This window comes from Tamandua tetradactyla, chromosome 6 (assembly GCF_023851605.1).
Source record: "Tamandua tetradactyla isolate mTamTet1 chromosome 6, mTamTet1.pri, whole genome shotgun sequence".
NCBI classification, from domain to species: Eukaryota; Metazoa; Chordata; class Mammalia; order Pilosa; family Myrmecophagidae; genus Tamandua; species Tamandua tetradactyla.
This window is the reverse complement of record NC_135332.1, coordinates 21,501,603-21,521,842: the sequence shown is the minus strand read 5'-3', so window position 1 is coordinate 21,521,842 and position 20,240 is coordinate 21,501,603. Positions and strand designations below refer to the sequence as shown.

General features: G+C 41.1%; 2 protein-coding genes across 7 annotated transcripts in view; both read right to left on the bottom strand.

Annotated features, from left to right (window-relative positions):
* The window catches only part of RDM1 (RAD52 motif containing 1), a 144,453-nt gene extending 136,751 nt beyond the window's left edge, over positions 1-7,702 (bottom strand). Inside the window, 2 exon segments of the mRNA XM_077164063.1 lie at positions 6,942-7,121; positions 7,607-7,702. Coding sequence (XP_077020178.1) covers positions 6,942-7,121; positions 7,607-7,702 — 276 coding nt within the window.
* Positions 7,703-10,093: 2,391 nt separating this feature from the next.
* Positions 10,094-18,527, bottom strand: LYZL6 (lysozyme like 6). Of its 6 annotated transcripts, none has more exons than XM_077164058.1 (6): positions 18,419-18,527; positions 17,519-17,574; positions 13,726-13,963; positions 12,674-12,832; positions 11,657-11,735; positions 10,094-10,235 (listed from the first exon to the last, which is right to left on the bottom strand). In XM_077164058.1, exons 3-6 carry the CDS (start codon positions 13,868-13,870, stop codon positions 10,103-10,105), a joined length of 516 nt encoding a protein of 171 aa, XP_077020173.1. In that variant the 5' UTR covers positions 13,871-13,963; positions 17,519-17,574; positions 18,419-18,527; the 3' UTR covers positions 10,094-10,102. The 6 variants fall into 6 exon arrangements, with proteins under 6 accessions (XP_077020173.1, XP_077020174.1, XP_077020175.1 ...); XM_077164059.1 differs by lacking the exon at positions 18,419-18,527 and adding an exon at positions 18,149-18,368; XM_077164061.1 differs by having other exon boundaries at positions 10,123-10,452.
* Between the last annotated feature and the right edge of the window lie 1,713 nt (positions 18,528-20,240).

Genomic DNA, 20,240 nt, shown 5'->3' with positions numbered 1-20,240 from the left:
AAAGAGAAAAACTGCCAACCAAGACTCCTATATCCAGCAAAATTGTCCTTCAAAAATGAGGGAGAAATTAAAACACTCTCAGACAAAAAGTCACTGAGAGAATTTGTGACCAAGAGACCAGCTCTGCAAGAAATACTAAAGGGAGCACTAGAGTCAGATACGAAAAGACAGAAAAGAGAGGTATGGAGAAGAGTGTAGAAAGAAGGAAAGTCAGATATGATATATATAATACAAAAGGCAAAATGGCAGAGGAAAATATTATCCAAACAGTAATAACACTAAATGTTAATGGACTGAATTCCCCAATCAAAAGACATGGATTGGCAGAATGGATTAAAAAACAGGATCCTTCTATATGCTGTCTACAGGAAACACATCTTAGACCCAAAGATAAACATAGGTTGAAAGTGAAAGGTTGGGAAAAGATATTTCATGCAAATAACAACCAGAAAAGAGCAGGAGTGGCTATACTAATATCCAACAAGTTAGACTTCAAATGTAAAACAGTTAAAAGAGACAAAGAAGGACACTATATACTAATAAAAGGAACAATTAAACAAGAAGACATAACAATCATAAATATTTATGCACTGAACCAGAATGCCCCAAAATACGTGAGGAATACACTGCAAACACTGAAAAGGGAAATAGACACAAATACCATAATAGTTGGAGACTTCAATTCCCCACTCTCATCAATGGACAGAACATCTAGACAGAGGATCAATAAAGAAATAGAGAATCTGAATATTACTATAAAGGAGCTAGACTTAACAGACATTTATAGGACATTACATCCCACAACAGCAGGATACACCTTTTTCTCAAGTGCTCATGGATCATTCTCAAAGATAGACCATATGCTGGGTCACAAAACAAGTCTTAACAAATTTAAAAAGATTGAAATCATACACAACACTTTCTCAGATCATAAAGGAATGAAGCTGGAAATCAATAATAGGTGGAATGCCAGAAAATTCACAAATACCTGGAGGCTCAACAACACACTCTTAAACAACGAGTGGGTCAAAGAAGAAATTGCAAGAGAAATTAGTAAATACCTCGAGGCAAATGAAAATGAAAACACAACATATCAAAACTTATGGGATGCAGCAAAGGCAGTGCTAAGAGGGAAATTTATTGCCCTAAATGCCTATATCGGAAAAGAAGAAAAGGCAAAAATGCAGGAATTAACTGTCCACTTGGAAGAACTGGAGAAAGAACAGCAAACTAATCCCAAAGCAAGCAAAAGGAAAGAAATAACAAAGATCAGAGCAGAAATAAATGAAATTGAAAACATGAAAACAATAGAGAAAATCAATAAGACCAGAAGTTGGTTCTATGAGAAGATCAATAAGATTGATGGGCCCCTATCAAGATTGACAAAAAGAAGAAGAGAGAGGATGCAAATAAATAAGATCAGAAATGGAAGAGGAGACATAACTACTGACCTCACAGAAATAAAGGAGGTAATAACAGGATACTATGAACAACTTTATGCTCATAAATACAACAATTTAGATGAAATGGACGGGTTCCTGGAAAGACATGAACAACCAACTTTGACTCAAGAAGACATAGATGACCTCAACAAACCAATCACAAGTAAAGAAATTGAATTAGTCATTCAAAAGCTTCCTAAAAAGAAAAGTCCAGGACCAGATGGCTTCACATGTGAATTCTACCAAACGTTCCAGAAAGAATTAGTACCAATTCTCCTCAAACTCTTCAAAAAAATCGAAGTGGAGGGAAAACTGCCTAATTCATTCTATGAAGCCAACATCACCCTCATACCAAAACCAGGCAAAGATATTACAAAAAAAGAAAACTACAGACCAATCTCTCTAATGAATACAGATGCAAAAATCCTCAATAAAATTCTAGCAAATCGTATCCAACAACACATTAAAAGAATTATACATCATGACCAAGTAGGATTCATCCCAGGTATGCAAGGATGGTTCAACATAAGAAAATCAATTAATGTAATACACCATATCAACAAATCAAAGCAGAAAAATCACATGATCATCTCAGTTGATGCAGAGAAGGCATTCGACAAGATTCAACATCCTTTCCTGTTGAAAACACTTCAAAAGATAGGAATACAAGGGAACTTCCTTAAAATGATAGAGGGAATATATGAAAAACCCACAGCTAATATCATCCTCAATGGGGAAAAATTGAAAACTTTCCCCCTAAGATCAGGAACAAGACAAGGATGTCCATTATCACCAGCATTATTCAACATTGTGTTGGAGGTTCTAGCGAGAGCAATTAGACAAGAAAAATAAATACAAGGCATCAAAATTGGAAAGGAAGAAGTAAAACTATCACTGTTTGCAGACGATATGATACCATACATCGAAAACCCGGAAAAATCCACAACAAAACTACTACAGCTAATAAATGAGTACAGCAAAGTAGCAGGTTACAAGATCAACATTCAAAAATCTGTAGCATTTCTATACACTAGTAATGAACAAGCTGAGGGGGAAATCAAGAAACGAACCCCATTTACAATTGCAACTAAAAGAATAAAATACCTAGGAATAAATTTAACTAAAGAGACAAAAAACCTATATAAAGAAAACTACAAAAAACTGCTAAAAGAAATCACAGAAGACCTAAATAGATGGAAGGGCATACCGTGTTCATGGATTGGAAGACTAAATATAGTTAAGATGTCAATCCTACCTAAATTGATTTACAGATTCAACCCAATACCAATCAAAATCCCAACAACTTATTTTTCAGAAATAGAAAAACCAATAAGCAAATTTATCTGGAAGGGCAGGGTGCCCCGAATTGCTAAAAACATCTTGAGGAAAAAAAACGAAGCTGGAGGTCTTGCGCTGCCTGACTTTAAGGCATATTATGAAGCCACAGTGGTCAAAACAGCATGGTATTGGCATAAAGATAGATATATCGACCAATGGAATCGAATAGAGTGCTCAAATATAGACCCTCTCATCTATGGACATTTGATCTTTGATAAGGCAGTCAAGCCAACTCACCTGGGACAGAGCAGTCTCTTCAATAAATGGTGCCTAGAGAACTGGATATCCATATGCAAAAGAATGAAAGAAGACCCATATCTCACACCCTATACAAAAGTTAACTCAAAATGGATCAAAGATCTAAACATTAGGTCTAAGACCATAAAACAGTTAGAGGAAAATGTTGGGAGATATCTTATGGATCTTACAACTGGAGGCGGTTTTATGGACCTTAAACCTAAAGCAAGAGCACTGAAGAAGGAAATAAATAAATGGGAACTCCTCAAAATTAAACACTTTTGTGCATCAAAGAACTTCATCAAGAAAGTAGAAAGATAGCCTTCACAATGGGAGACAATATTTGGAAATGATATATCAGATAAAGGTCTAGTATCCAGAATTTATAAAGAGATTGTTCATCTCAACAACAAAAAGACAGCCAACCCAATTACAAAATGGGAAAAAGACTTGAACAGACACCTATCAGAAGAGGAAATACAAATGGCCAAAAGGCACATGAAGAGATGCTCAATGTCCCTGGCCATTAGAGAAATGCAAATCAAAACCACAATGAGATATCATCTCACACCCACCAGAATGGCCATTATCAACAAAACAGAAAATGACAAGTGCTGGAGAGGATGCAGAGAAAGAGGCACACTTTTCCACTGTTGGTGGGAATGTCAAATGGTGCAACCACTGTGGAAGGCAGTTTGGCGGTTCCTCAAAAAGCTGAATATAGAATTGCCATACGACCCAGCAATACCATTGCTGGGAATATACTCAAAGGACTTAAGGGCAAAGACACAAACGGACATTTGCACACCAATGTTTATAGCAGCGTTATTTACAATTGCAAAGAGATGGAAACAGCCGAAATCTCCATCAACAGAAGAGTGGCTAAACAAACTGTGGTATATACATACGATGGAATACTATGCAGCTTTAAGACAGGATAAACTTATGAAGCATGTAATAACATGGATGGACCTAGAGAACATTATGCTGAGTGAGTCTAGCCAAAAACTAAAGGACAAATACTGTATGGTCCCACTGATGTGAACAGACATTCGAGAATAAATTTGGAATATGTCCTTGATAACAGAGTCCAGCAGGAGGTAGAAACAGGGTAAGATAATGGCCAATTGGAGTTGAAGGGATACAGACGGTGTAACAGGACTAGATACAAAAACTCAAAAATGGACAGCACAATAATACCTAATTGTAAAGTAATCATGTTAAAACACTGAATGAAGCTGCATCTGAGCTATAGGTTTTTGTTTTGTTTTGTTTTGTTTTGTTTTGATTTTACTATTATTACTTTTATTTTTTTCTCTATATTAACATTCTGTATCTTTTTCGGTTATGTTGCTAGTTCTTCTAAACCAATGCATATGTACTAAGAAATGATGATCATGCATCTATGTGATGATGTTAAGAATTAATGAATGCATATGTAGAATGGTATGATCTCTAAATGTTGGGTTAATTTCTTTTTTTCCGTTAATTAAAAAAAAAAAAAGAGAGAAGGGATAATTGGAGCTGAAGGGATACAGACTGTACAACGGGACTGGATATAAAAACTCAGAAATGGACAGCACAATACTACCCAATTGTAATGCAATTATGTTAAAACACTGAATGAAGCTGCATGTGAGGTATAGGTTTTTGTTTTTTTTTTCTCTTTCTATTATTGTTTTAATTCTTATTCTGTTGTCTTTTTATTTCTTTTTCTAAATCGATGCAAATGTACTAAGAAATGATGAATATGCAACTATGTGATGTTATTAAGAATTACTGATTGTACATGTAGATTGGAATGATTTCTAATTGTTTTGTTAATTCTTTTTTTAATTAATAAAAAAAAAAATTCACACACAAAAAAAAAAAGTACATTGATTCTGTCTTCCTATCCAGTAGCTCTTGCCTGAGAATATGACCTGAAAAGCAGAGATAAGATGGACCCACGACCAAGGTGGGACCTCAGCCTGCAGCATCCCTCTCCCCTAGTTACTAATCCCATTAGAAGGGGTAATACACATAGCTCTATAACTATTCCTAGAAATTAAGGCAATCAGAAGTTCATTGTATTAACAAGCTCATGAGAATGTAAATATCTCCAGTGTTAATTCTCTAAATAATTTACACATTACTGTGGATTTCTTACATCATTAATTCTTTCTTAAATATTTCATTTTTGAATAGAAGTATAGTATGTGAATATATTTACTGTAAAACTTCAAACAATACAAACAAAATCAAAGCATTATTTTTTATTTGTATATGCATCTTCTTCTATCACTAGTTATAAAAGCCCAGAGGGTACCACATCTTATTCCTTTCTCACTTTCAAAACCAAGGACAGTTCTCGGCATATACTAGGGAACTGATGGTCTGTTGACTGAATGAATGAAAGAATGAGTAAATTAAAAACCAAAATTACTTCCCCTCCCCCAAACCTGCCTGCCAGAAAGGAGAAATGAGGACAAATTTTTGAATGTGGAGTGCAGCAGCAGAGGCTGGCCTGTACAGTGAGTCATATGAGGCTTTTCTAGACCGCCAGAGAGCTTCAAAAGGGATAAGTCCCTAAGCAGTACACAGCTGTGACTGTGGCTAACCTCCCCACAGCTCTGACTGATAACCATTCTTCTCCAAGCTGCTGACAAAACCCCTCAGGTCCCTTAGGTTTTCCCTTTATTTTACTTTAAAATGTTATTCTCTTTACTGTAGTTATAAAAGGAAGAAAAAAAAATAAAGGCAGGAACTATGTAGATTTTCTAAAGTATAAAAGAGTAATTTAAACTACATGACAATTTGGGGAATGTAATCCAAAGATTTGTATAAAATTAATCAACAAATAAATCAAATTTAATATACAAGCCCTTTCCTCTGATCTATGTTTTGACTTGTAGGACATTTCCTTAGAACTCGACCAGTGATGGGCTTTATGTTGTGAAAACCTAAAACCCAAAAGTTTCTCAAGTGGTTTTAATGTCCAAAGAGCACTAAAATCTCATTATATACAAACTGATACCAAGTAACTTTTTCATAATCTTGCCAGTAGCATCTGTAATATCTAAGTGGCTACATGAGATGGTCACAGATTATAAACTGGCAGATCATAGTTTGCAAATTAAAGATCTGAGAGATAAATCATTTCAATATAGAAGTGGAAATATTATACCTGGAGTCACTACTGAGGAGAGGTCTCAAATCAGATCAAGGTTAAATCAATGAAGAAAGGAACATGGACAAGAATAGACAGCAAGATCAGTAGGAAGGATGGAGCAACCAATCCAAAAAGGCTTATGAAGACATACAATTCATTAAAAAGCAAAAGATTTGGGAAGTCTAGGCTCCACTCATTTAGAGAAATTGAAATCTTCATTAAAAAGGAAATTGGGACATTGAGGCACATAAGATATAGTTTGGAGGCTCTGGGAAAGTAAAATTGGTTAGAATGTCAATCTGCACTATGGTTTCTACAATGCATTACAGTATGTTTTGCCTATCTTCTGGAAACTGAAGGGAGTTCCAAATAGACATTTGATAGTAAGGATAATGATGACGACAAAGCATTACTCATGCTACACAACCTACAAGAGATTGTCACGGTCAAACATTTTAAACCCACATAAAAGTAAACATAAGCAAGACTATTCTTTTGAAGATTTCTCAACTTTAGGGGCAGTAGAGAATGACAGGATTTAGCATCAGTAAGTTTCTGTCTGACCTCTAACTTCAACAATTATGGTCATGAACCTTAAACAGGTCATTTAACAAAACTGAATTCCTTCATCTAAAAGAAATAGGAGTGTAGAGGATCAGTATGGCAATCCATCTGAAAGCATTCTGTAAGCCAAAGTGCCATTCAAATGCTAGTCTATTATTGAATTCAGCACTTCATTCCCGTGGGGCTATGAATTCCATATTCAGACCCACCTTCACCAGAGATTTCTGAAAAAGCAGCTTCCGGTCGCATGCCTCCTGGGCTCTTTGAGCATCCTTTGCTGAATAAAACTTGACGATGGCATAGTAACCAGGACCCGCCACCGCAGCGTTTGGGAAGACACGGATTGAATACAGAAGGCCAAACTGGGAGAACACTGTAAACAGAGAATCCTGGGGGGCGGCGGGGGGGGGGGGAGGCCGAGGGGGGGGGAGTGAAGGGACCGGGGGCGGGGCGGGTGAAGGAGGCGGAAACACGGCAAGTAAATGTATGAAATGTCACACCTAGAAAACAAAACTGCATACTCCATATTCTTCATATTCCCCAAGCCATTCTCCACGAAGAAAGGGCAACTCAAAACACCTGACATTTTATGAACACGTTTTCCTCTTAGATCCTAAGATCTGGCAAGCACTAGAAAGGAGCAAATGCTGACTGATGAGTTTTTTTAATGTCTCTGGAAAATATGCTGGGCTAGCTGACTGTTGGGGTACCCTCCCGAGCTGCCCTGCATTCAATGTGGCCTGAAATTAGCGGAAACCCCAAGGCGGGTGAGGAAATGGAGGTAATTCAGAAGTGCAAAGGGAGGACTCCGGAACTCTCAGCCACCGGGTGGGCGGCTTTCTTCTACCCTCCCTCCGCCCTGGCCCCGGCTCACATGCAAGGCCTCGGCCGTGGGCCCAGAGCTCAGCTCCCACACCAATAAGGTTTGGTCACCCCGGGAGGGAACAGCAAATGGAACCAACTCCGCCATCCCACCGCCACTACGCTTGCGCGACTGAGGCTCGCGCAGCTCTGCGCCTGTGCAAGGCGCGCCCGCGAAGTTTCAGAAGAGGAAGGCACGGGGGGCGGAGCCAGTTTGGTGTAGGCGGGGCCAGTTTGGTGTGGGCGGGGCACGGGCGTCCCGAGAGCCGCTCTTTCTCGTTTCCCCCCTCAGGCGGGTGTCGGTCTTCCAATTCCACGCCCCTAACCCCTCCGCCCCAAATTAAAGTGTTATTTTGAGAGTAGCACTGAAGGGGAGGGGGCGTGCTTATCAGATCGAAGGGTAAGCACAGACATCTCTATAGAGGCCGGCTTCGTTTCTTCACTCCTCGAGAAAAGGCCGAAGGGATTAGGTAGTTAGCCCTAGTTAGTACTGCTTTCTGAGCGTTACAAAAATTTCCGACTGCTGTGTCAGAAGTGACCACTAGCGATGCAGTCCTTTGATGTTAGAGGGTTTTGGGGAGTTTTAAAAATGCAAATCAAAGTCTAATTGACCAAGCCACTACTAGCAGTCTAGCATGAAGTAAGTCCCTAAACAGAATTCGTTGGGAGTCCTGCGCGGTTCCCATAAGCTGTATGTGTGTGGGCTGAGGATGATGTGGGAGGTTTATTTTCCATAAATTTGGAAAACCAAAGAGTGAATCCAAAATTGGAGCTTGTAGTACCTGAGAAGTGGCATACTAGGCATCATGAGGCGGCCATTAGGAGGAGTTGCTGCTGATGGATCCTAAGACTATTTTAATACTAGATTGTCAGAGACAGAAGGTTCCTTGCAGAACACGTGGTTTCCCCTGTGGTTTCTAAATAATGGCCCTCAGACCCATGCTGATCTGTGATGAAATTTTCATTAATATTTAGCAAAATGAGGAAAGGATAATATAATTGTTTTTTTTTTTAATTTCATGAAGCAAAATCTATTCCATTTTATTATCCTATTATTATGACCTCCTGTTCTAGTTTGCTAGCTGCCGGAATACAATATACCAGAAACAGAATGGCTTTTGGAAAGGGAAATTTAATAAGTTGCTAGTTTACAGTTCTAAAGCCGAGAAAATGTCCCAATTAAAACAAGTCTATAGAGATGTCCAATCAAAGGCATCCAGGGAAGCATACCTTGGTTCAGGAAGGCTGATGAAGTTCACAGTTTCTTTCCCAGGTGGAAGGGCACATGGTGAACATAGAGTCTCTCTCTCATCTGGAAAGGCACATGGTGAACACTGTCAGGGTTCCTCTCTCATCTGGAATGGCCATGGCAAACACAGTATCATCTGCTAGCTTCTTCTCCTGGCTTCCTGTTTCATGAAGCTCCCCTGGAGGCGTTTTCATTCTTCATCTCCAAAGGTTGCTGGCTTGTGGACTCTATGCTTTGTGGTGCTGCAGCATTCTCTGCGCTCTCCGAATCTCCTTCATTCTCCAAAATGTTTCCTCTTTTGTAGGACTTCAGAAACTTATCAAGACCCACCCAAATAGGTGGAGATATGTCGTCACCTAACCCAGCTTAACAACCACTCTTGACTAAATCACATCATCCAGGGAGATGATCTGATTACAGTTTCAAACAAATAGGGATTATTCTACCTTTATGAAATGGGATTTTGATTAAAACGTGGCTTTTCTAGGGTCCATACATCCTTTCAAACCAGCACACCTTCCAACAATTTTGGTGATGCATTTTTTTTTTTCTGTTTTGAGGAGATGCTTATAAATTGGTGATAATTGTTTTGATTCCTACATTTACTGAGCATTAAAAAAAGTTGAAAATCTTATCATAGTTCTATTTTCTTGGTTATTTTACTGGCCTTTGAAATTGAAAAGTCTGGAACCCACTGAATAGTAAAATCTCTCATTTTATAGCTGAAGTAGTTGAGGGCCAGCGGTAGGGGCATGAGTGACCCAAGCTAATACCCCAATTTGGTCAGGCACTACTAATGATGGCTACAAAGAAGGACATTACTCCACCTACCCCATTTCTGCCTTTGCCTTGGCCCAAAACAAGTTCTACTCCACCTCAGCATCCTCCAGGGAAACTGGTTCCTATCCATTCCAAGAAATTTAGATTCTAAACCATTCTCCCAAAACACTCCAAAATATTGGCACTTGGCACCATTTCTCCCATCCCATCACTACTTTCTCTACCTCAAGACCAGATCCTTAGCTCAACCCATTTTCTTCTTCTGAGGAATTACTCAGATCATGATACAGTATCAAATCAATATTATAGATTTTATCAGTCACTTCATTATCCATTATAATTAGTCATATATGTCTCTATTTCCTCACTTAGATTATGAATGCTTAAAGAGCTATAATTATGTTTTTTCTTCCTTCTCCAAATCTAGCACACTCCTACCATATTAGCCATAAATAACACATTCTTTGAGCAGGAAATGTTTTAATAATTCCCAAAATACAGAAATTTAATTGTGGTCCTCTTGGTTTGCAAATGACAGGAGCCAGAGCCCTGGGTCTGATGAGAACAAGGAGGAGGTCTGAGAAAACCATTTATTCCTAGAGCTCTGGTCAACCTGGAGGTTGGAAGAGAAGGAAATTTATTTGTACATGGGAAGGGAAGAAGATAACATGAAATGGAGGCAAGAAGAAGAAGAAATGAAAAATTCTCTCATGAGGAAACGAGTCGTGGAATGACTCCACAGGAGGCCTGCACCCTTGTTTTGTCACAGGTGACATCCCGTCATCCAATAGGAGAGTGGCCGGCCTAAACAGTGCAACTTCCATTCTATCCTGTGAAGAAAAAAGATGCTGTTTTGTTTCCCACTTAGTAGTTTCTTTCTTCACATGTATGACCCAGCTCTTGATGAGTCTCCTGTGTGGAGCAATGCCCTGAATCCCCTTTGTTCCTAGCTCTCTGGTCTGTCACCTGGTTCTTTCTTTTCATTGCCCTCATCCCTGATGTTTACCCTCTCCTCCCATTCAGTATGTCTCCAGATTTTCAAACCCTCTTCTCTCTGGTTCACAGGGCTATTACTTTAGAAATCCCAAGTGCAACCATTGACTCTCCTTCAAAAAGTTTCAGCCCTAAAGTCAACAATTTGCATTGTGTTTTAGAGTATGCAAGGCACTTAATTTCTTCCGTCCTCACAGTTACCTGCAGAGGCAGCCAGAGCAGATTTATGTATTCAGTTTGAAGCTCAAAGAAGTTAAGTGACCATCCCAGTGTCCACACTTGGTGAGCTGACAGCTGGGGGGTGTCTGCCTGGTTGATGAGCACCACTTTGTTTACAGAAAATTTTGCTGCCAACTATGGAGAGAGGCCCCCAGTGGCCACCACAATTGTGTTGCTTCACAACTCCCGTGCCTACAGCTGCCTGGACCGAGGGGAACAACTGGTCCAAGCTGAACCAGTCAGATTCTCTATCTCAGGAACCTGGATTGGGGCCGAGTCTAGCCAGTCTCAATGGTTTAGAACTTTAGACCATAAGCTTGGAGCAGCATAGTTTGTCTTGTGGACAGGGTAGCAGAGAAAGCAGGTCTGCAGTGAGTCGTGAAGCCTATGCACCAAGAGAAACAGAAACCTGTCAAGGAAAACTTGCTGATACTTTCCAGTCCTGGTTCAATTTTCTTCCTGAGGCCCAGCTAGCTGCACCCATGTGTACGTGTGTGGGAGGGGGTGGGGGGTGGGTGGGGTATGTGGTAGGGCTCAGTGAGACACTTTGTTCTAACAGAATAAATTTCCCCCACCTAGCTCAAGTTGATTTCTGTTACTACAGTCAAGAGTTTGTTTAATACCATATCAGAGAAAGAAACAGATCCCAGATCTACGATCTCATAGTTTCAAGCCCTTCCACTCGACCACATTTTTCTAGACTGCTAAAAGGGAGTGTGTTCCCCCCTCCCGCCCCGCCCAGTCATTGCCAGTGGTCCATTTCTCTATCACACCCTTTTTCTTGGGGCTCTGCCTGCTAACTAAGTCCCACGGTGTCCTCACCAGTTGTTCATCCCCCCTCCTGCAGACACAATCTTTTTGGCACAGTTGATGGCTGCGAGAAGGTTGGAATCCAGCAATTCTGAAAGGGAGAAATAGAACAACTGTGAGAGCACAGACAATAGCCCCAAAAGCTGAGGCAGAAACTTGCCGTGCCTGTATAGGCATCTGCCACCTAGGAGTGCTCCCAGATTAGGCAAGGCCTCCCTCCCAGGGGCCCGTTTAAACATGCCAGTGGCTGCTGGAGGTCAGGCTTGGTGGGGTTGGAGGGCCTATCTGGTGGGGGAAGAGGACTGAGATTTAGACCTGTTCATTACTATACTTTCTAGCCAGAGCAGATGGTGATTCACACAAAGGGTGGGGAGTTCTACGGAGAATGCCCAAATAGGCAGCACAGAGGCCAATGTCAAAGTCCTGCCTAATGAGTGGGCTGTGTAGGAAAGGATTCCAGGGACGTAACACTGTGTCATGGAGAAGGAGGTGAGGGGCAGAGAGTAATGGACTCTGTCAAGCTTCCTGGATCATCTCTGGGGTGGGAAGCTTGCACTTGGCCTTTGGTCAGGCCATTAGCTGAAGACAGAACTACTTAGTGGTTACAGCTGATCTTCAAGGCTGGTGCCTGGTATTCAGCACTGGTTCTATCCATGAGCCTTGATTTGCTTATCTGCAAAGTGGGGGTCCTAATAATTTCTACTACGCGGAAAGTTGAGGAGATGAAATGAGCTGTGCCTGCCAAGTGCTTAATACATCATATGCTCTCAGTAAATGCTGGCTGTTGCCCCTGTCCTACTACGGGTGGCTGTGCAGAGCCTTTCTGGATCCTGCTTAAGGATGCTGCAGAATCTCCTAACTGGACAGGCATAAGGACCATTGGTTCAAACATCTGCTTAGTAAAAGGATTCTCTGATTCTTTGAACCTCTCTTATGAGGGCATTCTCAGGCTCTGGGTAGGAAGAGAAGTCCTCTGAGTAGAACCAAGTCTCCCCTTTCATTTCTCCCACCCTGGAGCCCTAGTCAGACCTTGACAGTCCACATGGCAAAGGTTTTCCGTGTGACTTTGGTAATCATTGCACCAGTAGTGGCTGTTGATCTGGAATATACCATAGTCGAAGCTGCCGTCTGCATTTTCATTTATCTTTGATACGTTGAAGCCACTTTCGACAAAAGCCAGGCATAGCCCTTAGATCAGGGAAGAGAGGATCAGGATTTAGAGGGGGACAAGCTGACGAAGAAGGGAGAAGGAGGAGGAGAATGGGAGATGAGCAATCAGAAGAAAGGAGCAAGGCCTAAGAGGCGAGAGGGCTAGAAAGAAGCACTCACTGGCCTCTCCTCCCATCTACCCATCCATCTACCCTCCCATCAGTACAATCACTCATCCATCCAGCCATCCTTTCTGCACTTAGTAAGCACATACTCGTCCCAGGAACTGTGCAAAGCCCAATGAGAGACATTTAGCTGGGTCAGATGTCGATGCTGTCTACAATAAGATACTGCCTATAGAACAAGAATGAAGATTTATATGTACCTAATGAGCCATAAAGTGAGACAGGAGAAGGTGCTGCAAGACAGAGATGCACACATTCTGGGCAGGAGGGAAAGATCCCTTACATGGGGGAAGATGGGGCATTTGTACTAGCTGCTCCTTTCCCCTAGGCATTTGAGTGACCAGGTCCCTCCCATTCAGTGCTGCTCAGTGTCACCTCCTTTCCTACCTTCCCCTTCCAGAACAGCATGGCCAATCACTCCCTTTGCCTTATTCCTTTGCATACCATTTATGGCCGTCAGGCTGTACTTTGCTCATTGCAGGTCTCCTCCCTCAAGATATGAGCACCATGAAGGAAGGGACTTGGTTTATCTCTACATCCCCAGCATCTAAAACAGCTCCTAACACATAGTCAGTGCTCAGTTCATGACTGTTGAATGCCCAAGGAGTGTAGGGAAAGACTTCTTGGAGGGGGCAGCTTTTTAAACTTGGCTTTGAAAGAAGGGAGAGAAAGAGAGAGGTGGCCATCTAGGGCATGCCTGGGAGAGGAGGAGAAATGGGGGAGAAGCACTGAGGAAATGGCACTCACAGTCGCTCAGATAGTAGCCCTCATACCCATCCAAATCCTCCTGGCGCATCAACTTGGCCACCTCACAACGCCTGAGGACATGAACTTTGGCCTGATTTACCACAAGGAGGCAGCTGACCAAGGAGATAAATAGGGCTTTTGTCATCTTCGATGGGGAGCAGGTGCAGCTGAGGGTCTACAGTTCTTAGGTTCTTGCAGGCTTCCTGTTGGTCTTTTCTGAGAACCTGTTGTGAGGAATCTGGGGAGAGTGGTTAAATATCCTTGCTCACTGATTTTTCCCTACCTGGCTGTTTCCAGTCTCTATCCTCTCACTTATTACTTTTTAAAAAATATTTTTTATCATGAAAAAAGGTAAGCATTTACAAAAGGAGAGAGAATAGTATCATGTACCCATTGCCCACCTTTGACAGTTAAAAACCCAAGTCAGTCTTATTTCATCTGTGGATCACATCTCCTCTTTGGCTATTATTATTTTTTAAATGGACGTCTGGTTATGGGCACCATTTGGGGTGAATAATGAGGTTGGCAAAGGAAATAAATGAAGACTGCCCTTCATCAGCATTTGTGTGCATGTTTGAGCACATGCTTTCAGAGAAAGGGCTAGGATGCTAGGCACTAATCTCCACGTCCCCTTCCCAAACCCCAGTTACATGATACTTGACTTCCCCCAAGGGTATACCCTGCCTTGTGCAATTGACCCTGGTGGATCAATTGTAGATTCTACGTTTTTGTTTCCATTCAAAGGTGCGTATCAGAAAGCAAGTGAGTAAGAGTGCTCTAGTTATAGAAATAGCCTTCACTTTCAACTTTCACACTGGTGTATGTGTGTGTGTTGAAAAACAAGGCCTCTGGGTTCATACTGTCTGCTTTTGATTTGGATGAGCTGCTGTGTGACCTTTTGACAATGAGGCCTCTCTGGGCCTCATTTGTACAAAAAAGATATGCTCAGCCCTACCTAATAGGGTTGTTGTGATGATCAAATGAAATAATAAATGCCCAGATCTTGGTTTCTAAATAACATTCCCCATAAAAAGGAACCAGGACTTCTTGGAAAAGAGATGATTCCTAAACTGCAGCAGGAAAGAGTATGAGATAAGCCTAGATTGTCTTGTTGTACCAGAAAGTAAGAAAGCACTCAAAATAATGATGGGGGCATGTCAAATGAACATGAAAGCCAGCTCAAACGAGCACCCACTAGCTAAATCTGAAACAAGTTTTCTTTTGGTAACAGTTTATTGAGATATAATTTATATATCATACACTTCACCCGCTTAATGTGCACAATTTGTTTTTAGTACATTCACAGAGTTGTGCAACCATCACCAGAACCAATTTTAGAACACTTTCATCATCTCAGAAAGAAATCCCATAGTTATTAGCTGTCATTCCCTAACTTCCTATCCACACACCCCCTCACCCCTGGCAGCTACTAATCTATTTTCTGTCTCTAAGGATTCTTAGAGACAGAAAATTCTGGGCATTTCATATAAATGGAATCATACAATCTGTGGCCTTTTGTGACTGGCTTCTTTCATTTAGCATAATGGTTTTAAGGTTCACCCATGTAGTAGCTTGTATCAGAATGTCATTCCTTTTTTATCGCTGTATAATATTTCATTATATAGACATACCACATTTTATTGAAATTAGCAGTTGATGGGTATTTGGGTTGCTTCCACTTATGGGCTATTATGAATAATGTTGCTATAAGTATCCATGTACAAGTTTTTGAGTGGACATATATTTCCAATTCTTTTAAGTTTATGCCCAGGAGTGTAATTGCTGGGTCACATGATAACCATGTTTAACCTTTTGAGGAGCTGCCAGATAGCTTGTGCCCTTTTACATTCCCACCAGCCACGAATGTGGGTTCCAACTTCTCCACATCTTTGCCAAAACTTATCATCTCACTTTTTTATTATAGGCATCCTCGTAGAAATGAAGTGGTATCTCATTGTGGTTTGATTTGCATTTCCCTTAAAGCTAATGTCTGATGTTGATCATCCTTTCATGTGTTTAGTGGCCATTCATATATCTTCTTTGGAGATATGTCTATTTAGACCCTTTGTCCATTTTTGTTACGTTGCCTGGGCAGGCATTGGAAACCGAACCCGGGTCTCCGGCAGGACGGTAGAGAACTCTGCCTGCTCAGCCACCATGGCCCGCCCTGTTACGTTGTCTTTTAATCATTGAGTCATAATCACTCTTTATATATCCCAAAGACAAGTTCCTATCAGAATATGATTTGCAAAAATTTTTTCCTGTTCTGTGGGCTTTTTCACTTTTTAAAAACTTTTTATTTTAAAATAATTTCAAACTTCTTTTCCTTTTATTAATGATGTCCTCTGAAGCACAAAATTTTAAATTTCGATAATGTCCAATTTATTTTTCCTTTTGTTGCTTGTGCTTTTGGTGTCATATAACTGAGATAATCTGGGTTAATTTGACCATCAAAATAAATAATTATAGTAATAGATTATAATCCATTAAATAAATAGGAATCTATGAGTCCATTATAATAATAAATAGACAAATAGATGCATAACTGGGGTGAGGGGAGGGCCGTTCCTGATGTAGAATGCTGTCTGATAAATGTGGAAGCAGTAATGGAGCTGAAAAATCACCATGTTGCATCCATCCTAGTACAGATGGGTTTGAGCAAGTTTATCAGTGGATGCTAAATCTGAGGTGGTGGGAAGCCTGATGAGAAACTGGATATGTAATGGTCTTTTTTAGTTTCAATTTTTATTGCGGTAACATATGTTCAGTATAAAATTTCCTATTTTAACCACTTTTAAGCATACAATTCAGTGGTTTTAGTTACAGTCAACACCATCCATTACCAAAACTTTTCTATCATTCCGAACATAAATTATTCCAATTAAATATTAATTCCCCATTCTCTACCTCCACCCCCGGATGGACACGGTCTTAAAGAATCTTTCCACAGATTGCTTATTTATTGCCCTGGGGGAAACAGGAGAAAGCTGTTTTGACCTTGTACTCAAAATCAACATTACCAATGAGGGAAAGAGGGACATTGTAGGCCTCCAAATGTGATACCTTGAGAAGGATACATCACTTACACAATATTGTCTAAGGATGAATAATTTGTGTATAGTCCTGAGGAAACACCAATAGAACCCAAATGGAGGGAAAAAATCTGCAAAATAATTGGCCTGTATTTTTCAAAACTGTCAATGTCATGTAAACAAAGAATGGGGCTATCTGTCGCTGGGCATGTATATGTGTTTATTGATTTTTAAATGAGCAAGCCTCTGTGTGTACTCGTGTGTATGTATGTGTCTCCCTTGAACTGGGGGTATGTTCATGAGGGCAAAGGCCTAGATGCCTTCATCCACCAGCTTTAGGTGTCAGGCCAGCTTCTGCACGGACAAGATGGCTACCCTGGTGGCCTTGTCTCCACAGGCATCTTCTATGCGACCTCCTAAGACGTACTACTCCACCCCAGCCTAAGCTTGGGGCCAACCTTTTGCTTCTCTCCCCACCCTGGGATTGTCAGATTTAGCAAATAAAATTACAGAATGCCCAGTTAAATTAGAATTTCAGATAAACAACAATTAATTTTTTAGTATAACTATGTCCCATGCAAGCAATCCAACCCCACTCCACCCAGATCCACCGGGTACCCTCAGAGATAGGTGTCACTGAGCCTCAGAAAGTAGGGAACTCCATCTCTGCCCATAAAGCCCACACTTGGGTTCTCTTGGGGAAGACAGGCCAGGGCACTGGTTCTAGCAGGTGCACTCCCACCTCCCCTACCAAAGCTTACCTCCCTTCCTCCCTTTCTGACCCCAGGTTCCGTCAGCCAGGGCTTTCTGTGAGGATCTGTAAAACAAGGCCGATTTGGGCAGAAGCCTCCTCTTCCTCATGAATTACACCTCAGCCCCACCCAGCTCAGTTTTCCATATTCTAAGGAAGGTGGAAGTGCTGAGCCAGTTCCAGCCTTCTGGAACTCCAGTATCTGTGACATCATCACTTTCCTGGAAATAACTGGGTTAAATCATGCAAATAGGCTGAGCCTCAAGGGCTATCCAAGCTTCCACCAGAAATGGCAGGTGGACATGGAAGGATGACTGTGATGAAGACTGCTAGGTGGGACAGGGTAGAGCACTGATTGTTGTCTGCCCACTTCCCTTCCCTTTTGGATGCACTCCTTCCTCCCACCTCAGATTCCCACCCTGGGGTTCTGGTGGGGGCTGCCCATCACCGTGCCCTACCCACCCCCACCTCCACCCCCGTGAGAGGGCGGCCCTGTGTCCCTGATCGGTACATTTTGAATTGGAACTGAGTGGAGTAGTTCAGCTTCTAATCGGAAGCCTGTGGATATGGAGCCAAAGAGGGAACCGAGTCCGGGCCGCACTCAGACCGAGAGCTCGCCCTTTCTGGGACCCAAACACACCTCTGCCATTTCCTGCAGTTCTGTGATTCAATAAATTTTCTTGCATAAACAAGTTTGAGCTGGGTTTCTGTTATTTATGGCCTGCCTACAACAGTCAGCATGGGGTTAACCATCCCTGGAACGGCTGATATGACAACCTGTCACTTTCCCATGAAGGCCACCACCTCTCAGTATCAGCCACCAGGGAAGGCTGCGAAAAACTTCCACCAACTTCAAAGAGGCAAATAGGAGGCAAGAGACAGGAAGTTTTGTTGCTCAGAACCCCTCTACCTCTGAAACAGGATGGAGGATCTAACAGAAAGTCAGGGAGAGGAAGCTTTCCCCGCGGCAGTGCTGCCCCGCCCTCCGCCTCTGGGTACTTCTCTTCCGGGTGGGGCAGTGCACTGCATCCTGGGATGGGCAGCGCGGGTGCAGGCAGGCCCTGGGCGGGAGGGTATTGGGGGGATGGGGAGTGGAGGTGGTGATGGAGCAGCTTATGCGGTATCATTTGTGGCCAGAAAGCTACAGGTGCCCCACAGATGTCCCGGAATGAACTTGTCCCCCAGGAGTTAGAGCCCCAGGAGATGCTCCCTCAGCCCAGGTCCAGATGCTGAGAAGTAGGGCTCCGGAGGGTTGCCCTGCAGCGTAAACTTCTAGAAAGATGGTGTCTGCAGTCACGGGAGGCCAGTGGAGCCTCGACCCTCAGCCCCATCCACGGGTGGAAGTGGGTCCCAGATAGACTCCTCTGATTCAAGGAACTAGCAAACCCAATTGGGGCCCATAAGTAAGTTCTGAATGTTTGGCTTGGGGCAAGAGGGCAAATGGAGGCCCACAGACCTTATATCAAAATATCTAGAAATTATAAATCAAACTAGCAAGTTATTAAATGAAATATGTTGTATCCTCATCTCTTGACGTATTAAAAGGATAAAATACTATGGGTTCTGTATGGCTGAGCAAAATGTCAAAGATGACTCAATTTAATTTTTTTGCACATATCTGGGTGCTAGTTGATGGGCTGACAATGTCAAGATGAGTAATAAAATAAAGATACAGATAATTCATAAATTATTACAATCATTCCATGAAATTTATTTTCCTTATCTTCATTTCAGCAAAATTGTTTATTATGTTATTATAAAGTTTTAAAAATAATTTGCATTCTATTGACTATTAAAAACATAGTCAACAAAAACATAGGTCTAAAGTATTAAAAACATAATTGTATTCAGCGTACAAAAATTTAAATATATTTTCATAAAAATGTAAATATATTTAAATCTAAAATGTTTTCATTGTGTAAATTATTTTTTTCAGAAATATTTTCCAAAAAGATAGTTTTCTTTATTTTTGGGGGCTGGGGGCGCGGGTGTACATGGGCTGGGAAACAAACTCAGGTCTCCTGCTTGAAGGCAATTATTCTACCACTGAACCACCTGTGCACCTATAGCTTTCTTTTAAAATGTTGAAGAGTGGCTATTAGATTGAAAGGCAAAATATAAATTATAATGAATGAATATCGGATTTTATATCAGTAACTTAAATACAAATGTTTTATTTTTTTTTGAAAATTCAATAAAATTTAACTAAATGCTTTTATGTAAAAATATTTTATAAAAAAATTAAAATTCACAATTCTAGCATTTGCTATCTATCAAGTTACCAATATAGAGAATCAGTAGCATGTCTAAGGTCTAGACATATATAGAAATTTAAGAGTAATGTGTAATGTCATTTGCTTAATATTACAAAATTTTTGTCAGCTTCTATTTTCAACTGAAGCAAATACTGTAGTAATTCCCTAGTACCTCCAGAACCATGAATATAAACACATGAGCAAGAAGAAATTGAACACTTGGCCCATCCAAGAAGATGGTACATTATTGTGCTTGAATTTATTTCATTCACACTGAGAAGAAAGATTTGACAAGCCAATTAATTTGTCTTTTCTGTGACCTAAGTACTTTTCTGCTTCACAAATAGTACCGAGCAGGGCCCCCATTAAAGCTTTGGAGCATTTATATGCCATGGTGATTTTTTCTAAGCACATAGGGCAAGATGTGGAGAAGCAACTCCTTGGGCCCTGAACATTTTAGTCAAGAGAATGTCCATC